The following is a 15939-nucleotide window of genomic DNA, read 5'->3' on the forward strand; positions in this document are numbered from 1 at the left end:
AATATCTCTTATTTTAGTTAAATAGACATAATACCAGTCAACAGGAATGTAGCTTTCTGTTTGGGCCATATGATATTGAATATTATGAAACATTTGCTTAATGTTACATTAAAAATAACAATTTTCCACTAGAAGAAATAAGGGTGCAAAATTAAATGTATAGTAAAACTTAAATTGCATTATTTTGGATTAATTATCTGTTCTACCTTAAATTTTGGTGAATTAGAAATGTAACTGATAACTAGATTATTCTGGATGATTGTTAAGTGGCAGATTTGAAAGCAATCGTATTATCAAGAAAAAATGTGAAATGTTTGGTCAGCGTTCTTGAACATACTACACTAGAGAATATTGCTATTAAAACTAGACATTGTAGCCTCGACATTTTTGGTAGGTTATGTGATATTTAACAGTTTGTGACTGCTTGTTTTAGGTGCAGACATTGATGCATTATGTGTGGCACCAAGGCATGTTGACAGGAGTGATTTTTTCACCTCATTTTATGAAAAACTGAAATTACAGGAAGAAGTCAAAGACTTACGGGTATGCAGATTCTCTTCTGGTTTATGAATCCAAACTGCTGTTTTAAAGTTGATTCTATAATGTATGAAATCAAAGTTTTGCAGTATCCTCCAGTACTGGAATTCTGTTTCTATTGTAACTGCTCATTGTTTAATTGATAGTTATCATAGAATTAGAAACTGAGTAGGAATCAAAAACAATCTTATCCATCCTTTTTAAATAGCTGAAGTTTCTGCATAGAATGAATAACCCTCATTTCAAAATACTTCTTTTTCAGGCTGTTGAAGAAGCATTTGTTCCTGTTATTAAACTGTGTTTTGATGGAATAGAGGTAAGATGAAATCTCTTCCTTATATGTTACACATCTGCTCTTTAGAAGAGAATTGGGTGCATAGGATCAAGTCACAGTTGGCTGCTCTCAAAGGAGTGCTCAGGCCTTTCCAGTCTAGAGGAATCATTGTATTAGAAGACCCACAGCCAGTTCCTGAGTCCATGAGGCTTCTCCAAAAAGCAGACTTTCCACAGCTGTTCAGGGAAAGATGCAAGACCCTAGGTCTCAAGGAACCAGAACATTCTGCTGTTACGGATCCCATAATGAACCCACTAGTGGGAGAGGTTTTACCAGTAGCTTATCACCCCACTTCTAGATGACATTGCTTTATCACTGGTACCTGGAGCATGCCCATTCGGCCAGATCTGATGGGGTGGGCAGAAACTACTGGGGAGAGGCAGTCCCTCAAATAACCTGGTCCCATGTCATGTATTGCTCTAAAGGTGACAAGCAGTACCAAGCCTATCAAAATGTTCAGATTGTCAGAAGTATGTTCCTTAACATGGAATAAACTTGTTTGATAGAAAATCATTTATTAACTAGAAGGAGTAAGGAAAGAGATCTCTCTCATTATCCAAGGCTTTCTGTGTACATAATTTTACTTTCAGTCTGTATGTGAAATAAACTGCAAAGCTTCATGAACTTTATCTTGCAATTGCAATATCTGGGTGTACTGTTCAGAGGACATGAGAGAAAGAAGCAGTGTCACAAGACTGATTTGGAACAGAGAAGGTAGTGAATAAAGGACAATGAAAGAGAGGATGCAAAAATGCAGAGCTGTTTTTGCTTCCAAGTATTCTTTTGGAATAAGAAGTATCATGCTGCTTTTGTCAGCTAATTGTGCTGGATAGATAGCACTTTTACGTGCTATCTATCCAGGCATCATCCTCTCTCCCTCCACTCCACTGCTGCTAAACTTATTCTGTCATCCCACAAGTGAAGCCTGAGAACATCCTACCTCTTCTGTGATGTGTGCATTGTACTGATCGGAATGAATATTTTTCTTTAAGAAAGGTTCTGAATATGAGATAGTAATTATTAATCACAACCCAGCCTTCTTGTCCACTGAACTACTGGATCTGATATTTGAGCATATATTCATTCTATTGAAATAGAATGGAAAAACAGCTGCTGTTTTTATCAGAACATAAAGCAGCCTTGAAGGTTCAAGACTTCTTTCATTCTTTCCTTAAAATAGGTATGCAGGGCATTTAGATGATTATCAATTTCTGCTATTACTTTTTTTTGAAGAATGAATTTGTACCTATGGAGGTAGTTATAAGAAAATTAAATACCTTGGTGGTTGCTGCAGTTGTCAACACAGGACCTCACTTGCAGCCTATTGCAGAAACAAATAAATTAAAGGACAATTAACTGATTAATATCAGGCTTTATTAGAAAATAATGAAAGTACTTACTGCTTACTATGTCATATTCAAAGCTGCAGAATGTATTACTACAATCACTATTCTGGTTGAGAGAACTTTGTAATAAAATTATATTAGAATGCCCCTAAAAACTAGATCTTTGTAATATTTTCTCACAACTGGAATAATTTGATGTAGTGAGAGCTTATTTTCTCTTATTTATTTTTGTTTAGATTGATATCTTGTTTGCCAGGTTAGCACTGCAAACTATTCCTGAAGACCTAGACCTTCGAGATGATAGTCTACTTAAAAATTTAGACATTAGATGCATACGAAGTCTTAATGGTGAGTTTATTTCAACCAGATTTGTATAATCAGAACAAAAGTTGAACCTTAGTTTAATTTTAAGCAAGCAAGCCCATGTACCTTTCATAATGATTCCTGCTCTTAATTACATAAATGTTTTTCACAATTTGTTCTTTCGCCAGATTGGCCATTAAATTAGTTCTCATTCTGCTAAAGGATTGGAGTTACCTTAAATATAAAGCAAGGGTGTAACATGTTATAAAGAGCCATGTGACAGAGGGTCTGAGCAGCGTATGGGAACATTTATCTCCTTGTCCCCATCCAACTAAGTAATTGGAGGCAAATTGAAAATAATGTTATAGATGACTTGGCTTAGCGTATGAAAGTGATAAATAATTGTATGAAGAGTAGCAACTCTCTACTGGAATGTTGGCTTATTAGTTAGCTTGCATATAGTGCACATTTGTCTTGTCTGTGAAAAGTCAGTACATTTTGGGGAAATAACTTCTGGGAAATCAGTAAGCTTCTTGCCCTAACTGCTGTACCTCTGTGCATTATGGCTGGTGCTTTTTTTAGGCTTGCTTTATTACAATTTTTGCCTGCCCAATAACCAAAGTTATTTGGGCTTGTGTTTAATGGTTTCCATCTGAAAATAACAATTTAAAACTTGAGATTGAGTATCAATTTGTGTATTATTTTGTCCATATATGCATTATATTACTAATATAAAACATCACAGCCAAATATCAGAATTGAGCATTGTCTTTTGATTAATGATGAAATACTGTTTGTGTTCCAGGTTGCAGAGTAACTGATGAAATTCTCCATCTAGTACCAAACATTGACAATTTCAGGTTAACACTGAGAGCTATCAAACTGTGGGCCAAACGTAAGTGGAGTTTTACAAAACTGGATTTTAAAAAAGATACTTTGCTATTGAATGAAAGTAACTAAACTTATCTGTCTCTTTTCCCCTCTACAACAACAGGGCACAACATCTATTCCAATATACTAGGTTTCCTTGGTGGAGTTTCCTGGGCTATGCTAGTAGCAAGAACTTGCCAGCTTTATCCAAATGCAATAGCATCAACTCTTGTACATAAATTTTTCTTGGTATTTTCTAAATGGTATGTCTCTTTAGATTACACTAAAATAAAAATTATTATAGACCCTGAATTTTAGTGTTGTTTCTATGGCATTTGTTCAGATGGTGTCAGGTTAAGAATTTCACTTAAAAGAGCATTTATCTTCCCAAGAGATTACAAGACACCGTGGCAGGGATGTACAATTGCTAACCTTATTTTATAGCTCTCAGTGTAGAGCGTCTACTTACAGCATATGAGACATTTAAACTAAACCGAATGTGGCCCTTGTGGGCCTAGGAGCTCTTGGTTTATGATATACGCATTTTAATTTTAACTGGCTAGGGGGTACACAAAACATATGTAGTCTGAATGGTTTGATGGAGTGGTACAGAGGTCCGTAAAGGCGGGTAAGTAGTCCACAGTGATTGCCTGCCGATGCATGATGTAATTTCCATGCTACCTATTTCATGGAATAATTGAGATGCTTGATGGTGGTCTGAATGCTTCTTAAAGCCTTCACCTCAAAGACCATTTGCAGGTGGGTGAGCTTGAAATAATTCCACGTACCAGTAGGGGACAATTCCATTATTTTTTTTTATTAAAAGAATGCTCTGTGGTGAAAACCATAATCACTGTCTTCATGGTCATTCTTAATATTGGAGCCTTTGAAGATTTAATTTTTGTAATAATGGTTGAGCTGGAATGACAAATGATACCTGTATTGGTCAGAGAATTAAACATAAAACATGGTGGTACTTTACACATATGCACCATTACCTTATGCAGGGGGCTTTATAAATATCAAGTGGTTTAAATTGCCCCACATATTTACAAAGTATAAGATGGATGGAATGGTGTGCATGAAGTATATTCCGATGTGGCTTTTCAAATTTGCATTAAAATTTGTTTCTTAGAAGAAACACCTTTTGACTGGGCAGAATAATAGAATTGTTAAAGCTAGTTAACTCATTAAAACATTCATAATATATTGGACAATTTACATATTAAATTGGCTTTGAAAAGATCAAGGTGCCCTTCTGTGAGGATACAACTAACAGGGACAAATGCTGCATGCATTTGTCAAGTAATGTAGAGTGTTCATACCATTCATATTCTTTGCTGATGGCAATTCTTACCCATTCAGGCATGAGAAATGGATTATAAATGTTAAAATAATTTTCTCCATAAACAGTTACAGAATAACTATACCACTGCAGAAGTCCTTTAAATGTGAAGATTAATTAGGGGGAGTGGTATATTTAAAATAGCATTTCCTGACTTGATGGCTTTATATTTATATTTATATATATATATATATATATATATATATATATATATATATATATATAGGAAAGAACATTCCTTAATAAAGAAATAAAAGTAGAGAGATTTCTTTTGGAAAAAAGCTTCAGCTAATACTGTATCTGGTGTATAAAATAAAGGCTCACATTCAAACATGCTTGTTTGCTTTTTAATAAGTGCTTTTCTTACTCAGTGCTACAATCTCTCTAAACAGGGAATGGCCAAATCCAGTGCTATTGAAACAGCCAGAAGAATGCAATCTTAATTTGCCTGTATGGGACCCAAGGGTTAGTGTATTATTTTTTCCCCATATAAGTTCAAACTGTAAAGTAAAACAAATTGATGAAGCCCCTGAGAACTCATTCCTTGCAAATTCAAACATTAAGTAGTTTTTCAGAACTTTCTGTTCTTTATAACATAGAGATTATGATTACTTTTTGTCCTGGATTACACTTCAGGTCTGCTATAAAGCCTGTGTCATCAGTTGGTAAAAACTCACCAGTGATGAGCCTTAAAATGTGACTGTGCTTCAGGTTTGAAGTTACATCAATTCATTCACCAAACAGTTTGAGATTTAAGGGTTAATGATCCATAGCATTACTAGAAATAATGGTTCTAAGGGGGCCCAAGTACTGTACACGTATGTCACACGTGCCTGCTTATGGGCAGTTGCTTACAGTGCCGTTTTTCTGTGGATGGCTGTGAGCATGGCTTTCTTCTACTTCTCGATTATTGCATTAGAAAATTCAGAGTGACTTTCATGGGACTCCCAGTGATCTTTTATCCAGCACTGACCAGCTCACATCCCCTTAGTTCAGCAGTGCTATAGGCTGATGTACTCGTGGACAATTTATTGGGTTTCTGTATGGCTTACACAAGAGGTTAAAAAGAATAGGGTGTTTTCCTCCCAATTGTATGTAGCTATCTCATTTGAATTTTGGGCTTGCTGGAACCCCAGCTGGATATAAGACCTGTGGATACAGAGTACATGGAATCGGAGCTCGTTTGGTTCACCAAAACAAGCAGAATGGGTGTATGTGAAGACTGTACAGTTTTTGTTTATAGTAAATAGTTTAATAAAAGCCCTCATTAAATGTAATGTTATGCTTACCATTCCTATTGCCTTGTTACCTTTTGGCATATTAGCAGTATGTACTCTAATAGATAAATAAAACAATGTAAGGAAATGATAGGGTTTCAAGTCTAAAAATGCAACTTTAAAAATACTGAAATGCATTTGCTATTCCTTCATCAAACAAACTGTTCTAAATAAAAGATACGTTAAACACATATGATCCTGTGGGTGCTTAGTCTTTTTTTTTTTGTTTGTGGTTTTTTTAAAATAAAATTGGCCTTTTTCTTAATTAAACTACAGTAAAATTTGGACCACATATTACAAAGCAGTTCCAGGTAGTAATATACTACCAGGATTACCAATATTATTGTACTGCCTGGATTACTACCAGTTAATTCAACATTCCTCAGTATTATTGAGGTATTGCTTCAGTTTTATGATCATAAAATAGCAGTTTTCTTTCAATTGCTAAAAGCAAAACAAATTTCATCTGCCATTTTCTGCGTTTGAAATTGCTTAATTATTTAATATGATTCACAGTTATTAGTTCTTACCAAAATAATCATTTTGAAGCTTTTTTCAATGGACAGATCCACATTTTTTAATTTGAATGTGATTGAAGAAAACTGATTGGCTGTTGTTATGTATAGGTAAATCCCAGTGATAGGTACCATCTTATGCCTATAATTACACCAGCATATCCCCAGCAGAACTCTACCTACAATGTGTCTGTTTCTACACGTATGGTCATGGTTGAAGAATTTAAGCAAGGTAAGTAATTCCTGAATATCTATTCCTGACAGTGTTAAAATCTGCCCTACATCATGTGTGCTGTAAATGGATAACTGGGAGCCAAGCAGTTAATGAATATCTAGTAGTAAGTTGTGAACTCATGCATTTCCCAAATATTAAAACTTAGGAAGAGCATTTCCCAATTAAATGGAAAGTAATTGGGTATGGCTTTTTATCCAGTCCTTGCTTTCCAAAATATTCCAGGGGCTCCTGCTGATAGCTGGTATATTTCAAATATAGTAGGAATTATATACTGCAACATATATACTGAGAACAGTAGAGTAAGCCTTTTCAACTGTGAAGTTGAAAAGTTGATAAAGTTGATAAAGATTTAATGTCAGCAAATTATGCTTTGAGTTAATTATTTTAGCCACTGTACAATTTGGTGTCTAAATACCAGATCATACATAACTCCTACTTAGCTTAATGGCATGAAAACAGTAGTTCTAAGGAACCAGGTTTGATCCCCAGCTTGTCTGGTTTTCAAAAGCTTAAGTGACAAAGCAAAGAAAGGAGACTGTTGAAATCTTACACAACAAACAGTAGAATGTGCTTGATAGTACAGAGTTCTGATACATCATTGATAAATTAAAATCATTAGTAAACGGGGGGGGAACCCTCTTCCTAATGGAGGCATTGAATTAAGTAGTTGTAATATTACTCTTAGCCCTTGTAATTTGCAAATTGTTCAAACAGAAACAATGTATAAAAGGTTGAAAATGTGTTTTTATAATTTAGGTCTTGCTATCACAGATGAAATTTTGCTGAGTAAGGCAGAGTGGTCCAAACTTTTTGAAGCTCCAAACTTCTTTCAAAAATACAAGTATGTATTTTATAGCATGAAATGTGCTTTCTAAGTGTATTATTCTCTAACATTCTTACACTTACTGCTATGATTTCAACCGGCAAATTGACTAGCGCTCCTGTAATGGGCAAATGTTGATTTGATCACCACAGTGTTGGTTAAATTTAACCTGATAGGAGTGGTGGGTTGCTTTTATCATCTCAACTGAATATGAAATATATGTGATCTCTAATCATTTATTAACAAATGGCTTCTATAGTTATCTTGTGGTTTTCTGGAGGATTTCTTGGGGCTTCCCAAATACTTTATTGTAGTAGTGTAATAGGAAATAGCTTGTATTTTTGTAAAAAAAATGTAACAGCTAATTTTTTAAAAACATTTTTATGTATCCTCTATTACAGTTACAGATGCCCATTCCCAGCAGAAAACTAAATATTTTTTGTGTTGGGTGCCTATGTCTTAAAGCAATGCAGCGCCCCCCGCCCCCCAATTAAAAGAAGACTGGCCACCATGATAATGTGTCTGTGTTTTGTTGATCTTGCAATACAAACTGTAGAATACTAAACAAATTTGGGATGGTTATTCCTCTTTGTGTCAGAATAGAAACAATGTATTTTCTCTCCTATATTTAGTAATTTCATTAGTACTGGAAATGTTTCCAAAAACAGTTCATTTTGCCATAATAGAAGGAATGTTCAAAATTTTTCTTATGTAAGCTTTTATTATTTAATCCTACATGTTGCAATAACATCAACATCTCATTTCACATAATTTCCTTTTTATGTACTATGTTGCCATAAGTTTTTACTATTAAAGAAAATGTTGCAAAAAATTGCTTAACTTTTGTTATTAAAAGGTAAGTGAGTTTTGATTACTTTATTTACTTTGCAAAAACATAATACAGGCATTGACAAAAACAATACTGTAAGAAATATTGGTTGTCATAAGATCTATTAATTTAATAAGAACATTCGTATGTGCATATGAAAGTGGGTTAGAAAAAATATTACTATATATAAATTCTTTATTATTTATAAATACTGTATTTTTCATTTTTCTTTCATCTGATTTATAAACAATTAGAATGTATGCATTATTAATATTAATTTACTTGTAAAACCAAATTTGAGGGTATATGTCTCTTACTATGATTAGGCATTGGAAATTGAAAACAACTTCCAGATCAGTCTGATATCTGGCTGGAAATAGGAAGTTAATGAGCTAAATAAAATTAAGTATGAGATGAAGAAAAGAATAAGAGAAAAAGGTTTTTTCATAGAATGCTACAAAATTCTGTATATTGCATAGAATTCTGTAGATTGTTTCTAATTCTTAACAGGTTTGAGAGTGCTGTTGCCAATTCAGAGGGCTCCTTTAGGTGCATCTAGGAGCTTGTCTGCTCCCCAACTAAAGAATGAATAATAATTCTACTTTGGAAGAAAAAATCTGCAGTTGACTTAACACAAATCATTAATCAAACATACTGTCTTTTCTGAAAAGCTCTGTGTAAAAAAACTAGACTTGAGTACTTATTTTGTAGGTTCTCAAGAATATTTTGATAAATGTTGAATTCCCCAGGCCTAAAATGCTTATATAGTTAGAAAGATGCTATTACTAGAATCACAAATTACTTTGGTCAAGGCGCTTTCTGCATATGGAATTTACTGTACAATATGTCTTCTCACAGTAATATCCTTACCAGAATACTTTATAAGATCCAATTCCAGATATTGATAGGTGCAAGTTTAATAATTACAGATTAAGTGATTAGTATTTAATGGTGCAATGATGCAATATTTTGTTTTCTGCTTACTGCCACAAAAGCTCAGAACTTAACTATACTTTATAACAAAGTAGTTAATTAAAACACAGTTCATCAGAAAATACACTTTGTCCCTCACATGCAAATTATCTCATGCTAAGAAGAAAATCCTGAAAAAAGCACAACCTTATGGATACTATTGTGAAAAGATGTTGATTTTCAGTTCATTTGAAATAGGTTGGATTATGCTCAGTTTACTGCTAATAAGTGAAAACAAATCAGAGACTGTATCCTAAAATTTGTATGAGTTGTAAAACTATTAATACTAAACATCTGTAAATTAGAACTTGCTTGAACCTCTGCTGCCTTTATGAATGAGTTTATAAATTTTGCTAGAAAAGAAATTTAAACAAATTCCAACATTTGTTTGGGAAAGTCCATTTTAATATTATTTGCTGGCCATCAAGAGCAAATCTTGCTTCCAGTTTTATTTTGCCTAGCAGCAATAATAAAGAACAGAGTTTGGGGGGGGGGACAGTTAGGTAAGCAGGTTACACCACCGTACCTTGTTCATTCCCCATTTCACTCACTGCAGTTTTCTAAGACTGTTCTGTCAGAAATGCTGCGATTTGCATTTCTTGTTGAATTTTTGTACCTGTAGGAATCAAATTTCCATTTGTGTGCTATATGTGTGTGCTCTCACAGCTTGTAGATACACACATCAAGAGATGGTTAACTTATAGTATGTTGTGCAATTACATTCTATCACAGAAGTTCCAACAGACAGGCAGAATTCAGATGCCCACAAAACAGTTCACTTCAATAGAGGCAGATCATCACTGTGAACTTTTTTTTGGCACAGTTTTTTTTTTTTAAATTGAAGCAGTTCAGCATATACATCAAAGCACATAGTGAGTTCTGGATTGAGGCCATTATATTTAGCAGTGTTTTTGTGGAGGGGAAAATGGTTTGCTGAGCTCATAACTTAAAATGTTTCAGAATTACCTTGAATATATTCTACATTATCAGTATGTGTGTGGGAAGATGGCTCAGTTTTAGAAGTCAGTTTCAAAATAATGCACTACCAAAATATTAACCGTTGTCAACTAAAGATAAATGTACATTTCTTGGTTCTAGTAAAGTTTTTCAGTACATAATCTGAACCTCATTTCATCTCACTTGTAGGACTGACAAGCTTGTTTTTCCCAGACCTACTGATTTTTTAAAACATTGTTCTGACAGATAAAATCAACCACTATAAGGTCTGTGTGTATTTTTAAAGAGTTACAACAAATACTCAGTTAACTGGAAACAATGTTAATATATGAAGATACAGTAAGCGTTTAAAAATAGGGTACAAACCAAATTTTCAAAAAGGAAATAGTATATTGTTCTTTTATTTCAAAGGCATTATATTGTACTTCTAGCAAGTGCACCAACAGAAAAACAACGACTAGAATGGTGAGTCAAATTCCCCACATCCATCTTTTAGCATTTCAATGTCATCCCTTTTCTCTGTTTATCGATAGATAATCTGTGGTCTAAGCAGAAATCTGCAAATGAGTATGCTATAGATGCCATGGTTATCACTTGTGTGACTGTTAACTTTTCCTTCCTATTGGGGAGTGAATGAACAAAAAAGGTTCAGAAACAATAAAATTCCTTATTGCTCAATTGATAAGCACATATTCTAAAAAGGTGGTTATGCAAAACTGGGCAAGTCATTCTGAAGGATTCTTTGCTAACTATCTTTACTTCTGTCTTTACTGATCGGCATTAATAGGATTCAAAACTAAAAGTACAGCAGGTGAAATTATATGAATTTTAAATCCTCTCCCCACTTTATTCAGGTTACCAGCTGAGCAAATTTCCTCAATTAAAACTGTTAATAGAAAGGTTTAAAACCAAAAAGAAAAATGAGGAAAGAATCATGTAAAGCCAGAGCATGATATTTCTTATTGCGGAGTCCTTGATGCTCTCTGAGCTTGGTTCTTTGATTATAGACATTTCTTTACCCAACTAGGTAATATCATCAGTATGAGTGAATGTGAGGTTTGCTTCCTGTTTATATACAGTCGCTTGCCCTGCCAGTGTTGGTGGTGGTGTGGTTTTCTCCTTGGTAGTTCCTTGATTAAGGTATTGTTTTCTGCTTGATCGTTCGTCTGGTGTTAATCCCTGTTTATCTGGATGTAGGCTGCTGGAGAGGATGTGTTCTGGTCCTTTCATTTCCTTCTTAGCTCTTTTATTGTCTCTTTTGAATGGTGTGTAAATGTGATTTATCTCTATGTATCTGTTGATGGCTGATCTGTTGAATGCCAAGCTTCAGATAACTTATTCTTGTCAACTTATTTTCGTCTCTGTTTGATAGGGCTCTTAAACTTTAGAAGATTAGAATAATCAGATAATCAATGCCTTAATTAGAGTTTGATAGCTTCTTAAGCAAATAATCAATATGTTTGATTACCTGACTACAAGTTAAGTCACGTTATGTCAAATTGAGGTGAATTCCCAGAAAACAATCATTCCTCAATAAGAATGCATAACTTTCCTTCTTTGATTATTTTATTCATTTACTTCCTAAAATTTGAATGCTACTCAGTTCTAAAAAAGCTATGAGCATCTTACAAATGATACAAAAATAAAATTAAAATAATTAAAACAAAATTAAAAACTCCAAACAAACAACTTCCTAGCCATTAACACACTGAGGACAACTACTTCTGGGAAAGGGACCCACCATACCATCAGTTCTCAAAAGCTTCCTGGAGGAGCCAGGTCTTGGCAATAACAATTTTTTCCAATGTAGAATCAAGATATTCAGCAAAATATTCCCATGGATGAAAGAGCCCAGAATCCTTACCTTGCCTGTGGTTGGGGAAATCTAAATCTTTAACTGATGATGGGGAGATTAGCCTGACAAATTAGATGCCATAAAACTAACATCAGCGTTTTATAAAAATTACGAGTTTGTGATCTAGATAAATGCTTATGGATAGCTTTCATCCACAGGAATCTCTTGCTAGCTGAAGTGAAGGAGACTATTTTTACTTACCTTACTCTGTCTTGTCATCCGTGCTGTTGTGGAAGGTTGTACAGTCTTCCTGAAAAACAGTGTGGGAGGGGGAGCAGACATTTACATTGGCAGAAATATTCTGTGAAATTTCATTCACAAGTAATTATGTTTTTACCTTATTCCAGATGAATAGCTATTACTTATATTATTCAATATTGCTTGTTTTCTTTTAGGGTTGGCTTAGTAGAGTCAAAAATACGTATTTTGGTTGGAAGCTTGGAGAAGAATGAATTCATTACACTGGCTCATGTAAATCCCCAGTCATTCCCAGCACCCAAAGAAAATCCTGACAAGTAAGGCACTTAAATCATAATAAAGCTACTGGAAGAAATGTTAGTAAAAAGAAAAAAAGGCAGTTTTTCCTATTAACGTTGTCAGAAGGTTAACAGTTTAATTTAGGTCATCATTTGGAAAAAAAGTCAGTTCCTTGTTCTCCTTAGGAACATGGGGCAGTAGAAAAACTGAAAATAAACAGTTAAAATTGGGATAATTTATGCAAGTGAGGTTAATATTTAAAGTACCATTGTACTACAAAAGCTGAAGTTGGATCTGGAGGTGTACTTGCAGAAAACATTCTAGCAATTGTCCTCTTTGTTCCATGAACACTTGCTTAAGAGAAGTAGCAGAAGATACTGTATGGTGATGTGTACAAAATCTTATGTAAGATTTTGCCTTAAATTGTCATACATCTTGAGGATACTTTGAGGCCTTGTACAAATGGACATTTACTAGTTTTTTACCCATACAAGGCTCTTGCACAAAGTCTTCTGTGCATAGAAATGCACCTCTAGGTGCAAACTGCTACTTAGTAAATAAGATACAAACGAAACAATTTCTAATGGGATTATGGAAAATGATAACTTTCATTAAGTTTACCCTATCCAACATAAGAAAGATTTATCCATTTGTTATTTATTTATTTATCTATCTATCTACCTATCTATCAAATTTGTCACCGCCCATCTCCTCCAAACGGAGGGACTCTGGGTGGTTTACAACATAAAACAACTATATAATAAAATTCCAATATAAAAAACAGACTAAAACAATTTTAAAAACTACCAAATATAATAAAATCCTGATGGCTATGGTCTCATTTAGTCCTTGCGTAGGAGGGGCACTTCAAGGCACTAGCCAACCCCAAGTATGACTGTTCTCCCTGCCCCAAGCCTGATGGCAGAGCCAGTTCTTCAATTCCCTCCGGAAGGCTAGGAGCGATGGGGCTAATCTCACCTCCAGGGGCAAGATGTTCCAAAGGGCGGGAGCTACTGCAGAGAAGGCCCACCTCCTGGACCCTGCCAGATGGAATTCTCTTGCAGACGGGGTCCGCAGCATGCCCCCTCTGCATGACTGGGTGGGATGGGCTGATGAAGTGGGGAAGAGGCGGTCCCTCAGTAACCCGGTCCCATGCCATGTAGGGCTTTAAAGGTGATAACCAACACCTTGAATTGGACCTGGAAGCAAACTGGTATTCAGTGCAGCTCGCGAAGCAAAGGTGTTATATGCACCCTTCTAGGGCACCAAAAATAGCCTGTGTGGCCGCATTCTGGATCAGCTGAAGGTTCCAGATACTTTTCAAGGGTAGCCCCATGTAGAGCGCATTGCATTAGTCTATATGGGAGATGACCAGGGCATGAGTGACTGTCCGAAGGGCCTCCTGATCCAGGAAAGGGCGTAACTGGTGCCCAACACGAAGCTGTGCAAGGGCCCTTCTGTCCACGGCTGCCACCTGCTCTTCAAACAGGAGTCGTGAGTCCACGAGGACCCCCAAGTTACGCACCGGGTCTGTCTGGGGCAGTGCAACACCATCCAGAACCAAAGATGACAAAGTCCTGGATATGGCAGAGCCCTTAACCCACAGCCACTCCGTCTTACCAGGGTTCAGCCAAAGCCTGTTGTTCCCCATCCAGACCCCCACAGCCCCCAGACACTCGGAGAGGGTGGTCACAGCATCACTTACTTCACCCGGGATGGAGATATACAATTGAGTATTGTCAGCCTACTGATGATACCTCGACCCATGGTGACGGATGATCTCACCCAGCGGTTTCATGTTATCCTTTACATTGTTAGAAAATGTTAATGTTTTGTTTTTAAGCAGAGAAGCAATTCTCAATTCCCAGTTGCTATACCTAGAATAGACCATGGAACAGAATCTCTGGCTGTTTTTGCCTCTTGGCACTGAGCAATAGGCTTAGTTTATGAGAATTCCATAACTGATATAATTCTAAAATCACTCAATTGTCATGATTCTATTGGATAGTTTATAACATTTTACACAAATGTTTCCATGGCTGATGTTCGAAATCGTTATTTACCAGAACTTATATTTTAGGATTCTTCCTATTGCCCTTCGTGATTTTTATTTTTTTTTCCAGGGAAGAGTTTCGTACAATGTGGGTGATTGGGTTAGTGTTTAAGAAAACTGAGAATTCTGAAAATCTGAGTGTTGATCTTACATTTGACATTCAGTCTTTTACTGATACTGGTAAGTTTGACTTATTGAAATTGCTCTGTTCCAACCCTTCCCCAAGCTATGCTAGTTGAGTAACTGGTTTTGCTTTGGATTATAGAAATGTAGTTTGAGGTTACTTGCAACTGTTAGCAAAGTACTGGCCTTCATACTAATAATTCTGCCCCCTCCCCATGTTTTAAATATAAATGGTATAGTCTTCTGACCAGTATTTGCAGTAATTGTGACAGCACAGCCAATCATACTCTGTTATGCTATAGTTTCCATAACATACCAATTATTTATATTCTGTTTGAATATTAACTCTCAGAAAATTCAAAACAGTCTATACTTCTTTTGTCTATAGAAAACAGTAACTTTCCAGAAGAGTGGTAGATGAATAAGAACAAACACCTATAAAATCAGCATTCTGGACTTAGAGAGGGTGACCAGATGAATCCCAGAATCTCAAAAGGGGGAGTTAGTTCTGTTTCAATGTTATTCCTTAGCAACTGGTATTTAAGAAGGCTACCTTTGATTAATGTAACTTTGTTTTGCATGAATTTTTCAGGTTCCCTTTTAAATCCATCTCAAACAGTGGCTATGTCTGCATCTAATGGCAGAATATACCATGGTTTAACTATTAATAGTATAAAAATGTGCCCGCTTTCTGATTTTTTTTCAATTTACCTTCTATAGATGAACTTCAGTTCTCTGTCTTTATGTTCCAGCCCACACACATTATACCTCTATCATATCCCCTTTTTATCAACAAACGTTCTAAACTAAAAGCCCCAAACACTGTAGACTTCTTTATAAAGGAGCTACTCTAGCTTCCTAATCATTTTGCTTATCCATTTGTGGTGATTAAATGTTTTGGAATAAAACTAAATTCAGTAATGTTGAAAGGAACATTTTAGAAATTTGTATAGGAATGATATTGATATGTTGAAAAAGAGAATTGAAACGAGTACAAGTAGTCCTCAGTTAACGATGGCAATTGGGACCAGAATTGCTGTCGCTAATTAACATGGTCATAAAGTATGATGTCATGTGACTGCATTGCT

The 15939-nt window shown here is 35.3% G+C and overlaps 1 protein-coding gene across 1 annotated transcript in view; it reads left to right on the forward strand.

Moving 5' to 3' along the window:
• Positions 1-15939, forward strand: part of PAPOLA (poly(A) polymerase alpha) — a 57239-nt gene that overhangs the window by 26359 nt on the left and 14941 nt on the right. The window contains exons 5-15 of the mRNA XM_063290293.1: positions 434-543; positions 800-853; positions 2454-2565; positions 3326-3415; positions 3515-3653; positions 5128-5200; positions 6639-6759; positions 7519-7603; positions 10755-10808; positions 12594-12713; positions 14799-14908. Coding sequence (XP_063146363.1) covers positions 434-543; positions 800-853; positions 2454-2565; positions 3326-3415; positions 3515-3653; positions 5128-5200; positions 6639-6759; positions 7519-7603; positions 10755-10808; positions 12594-12713; positions 14799-14908 — 1068 coding nt within the window. The remainder of the gene's footprint in view (positions 1-433; positions 544-799; positions 854-2453; positions 2566-3325; positions 3416-3514; positions 3654-5127; positions 5201-6638; positions 6760-7518; positions 7604-10754; positions 10809-12593; positions 12714-14798; positions 14909-15939) is intronic.

The sequence above is a fragment of the Candoia aspera genome, chromosome 1 (genome assembly GCF_035149785.1).
Source record: "Candoia aspera isolate rCanAsp1 chromosome 1, rCanAsp1.hap2, whole genome shotgun sequence".
NCBI lineage: Eukaryota > Metazoa > Chordata > Lepidosauria > Squamata > Boidae > Candoia > Candoia aspera.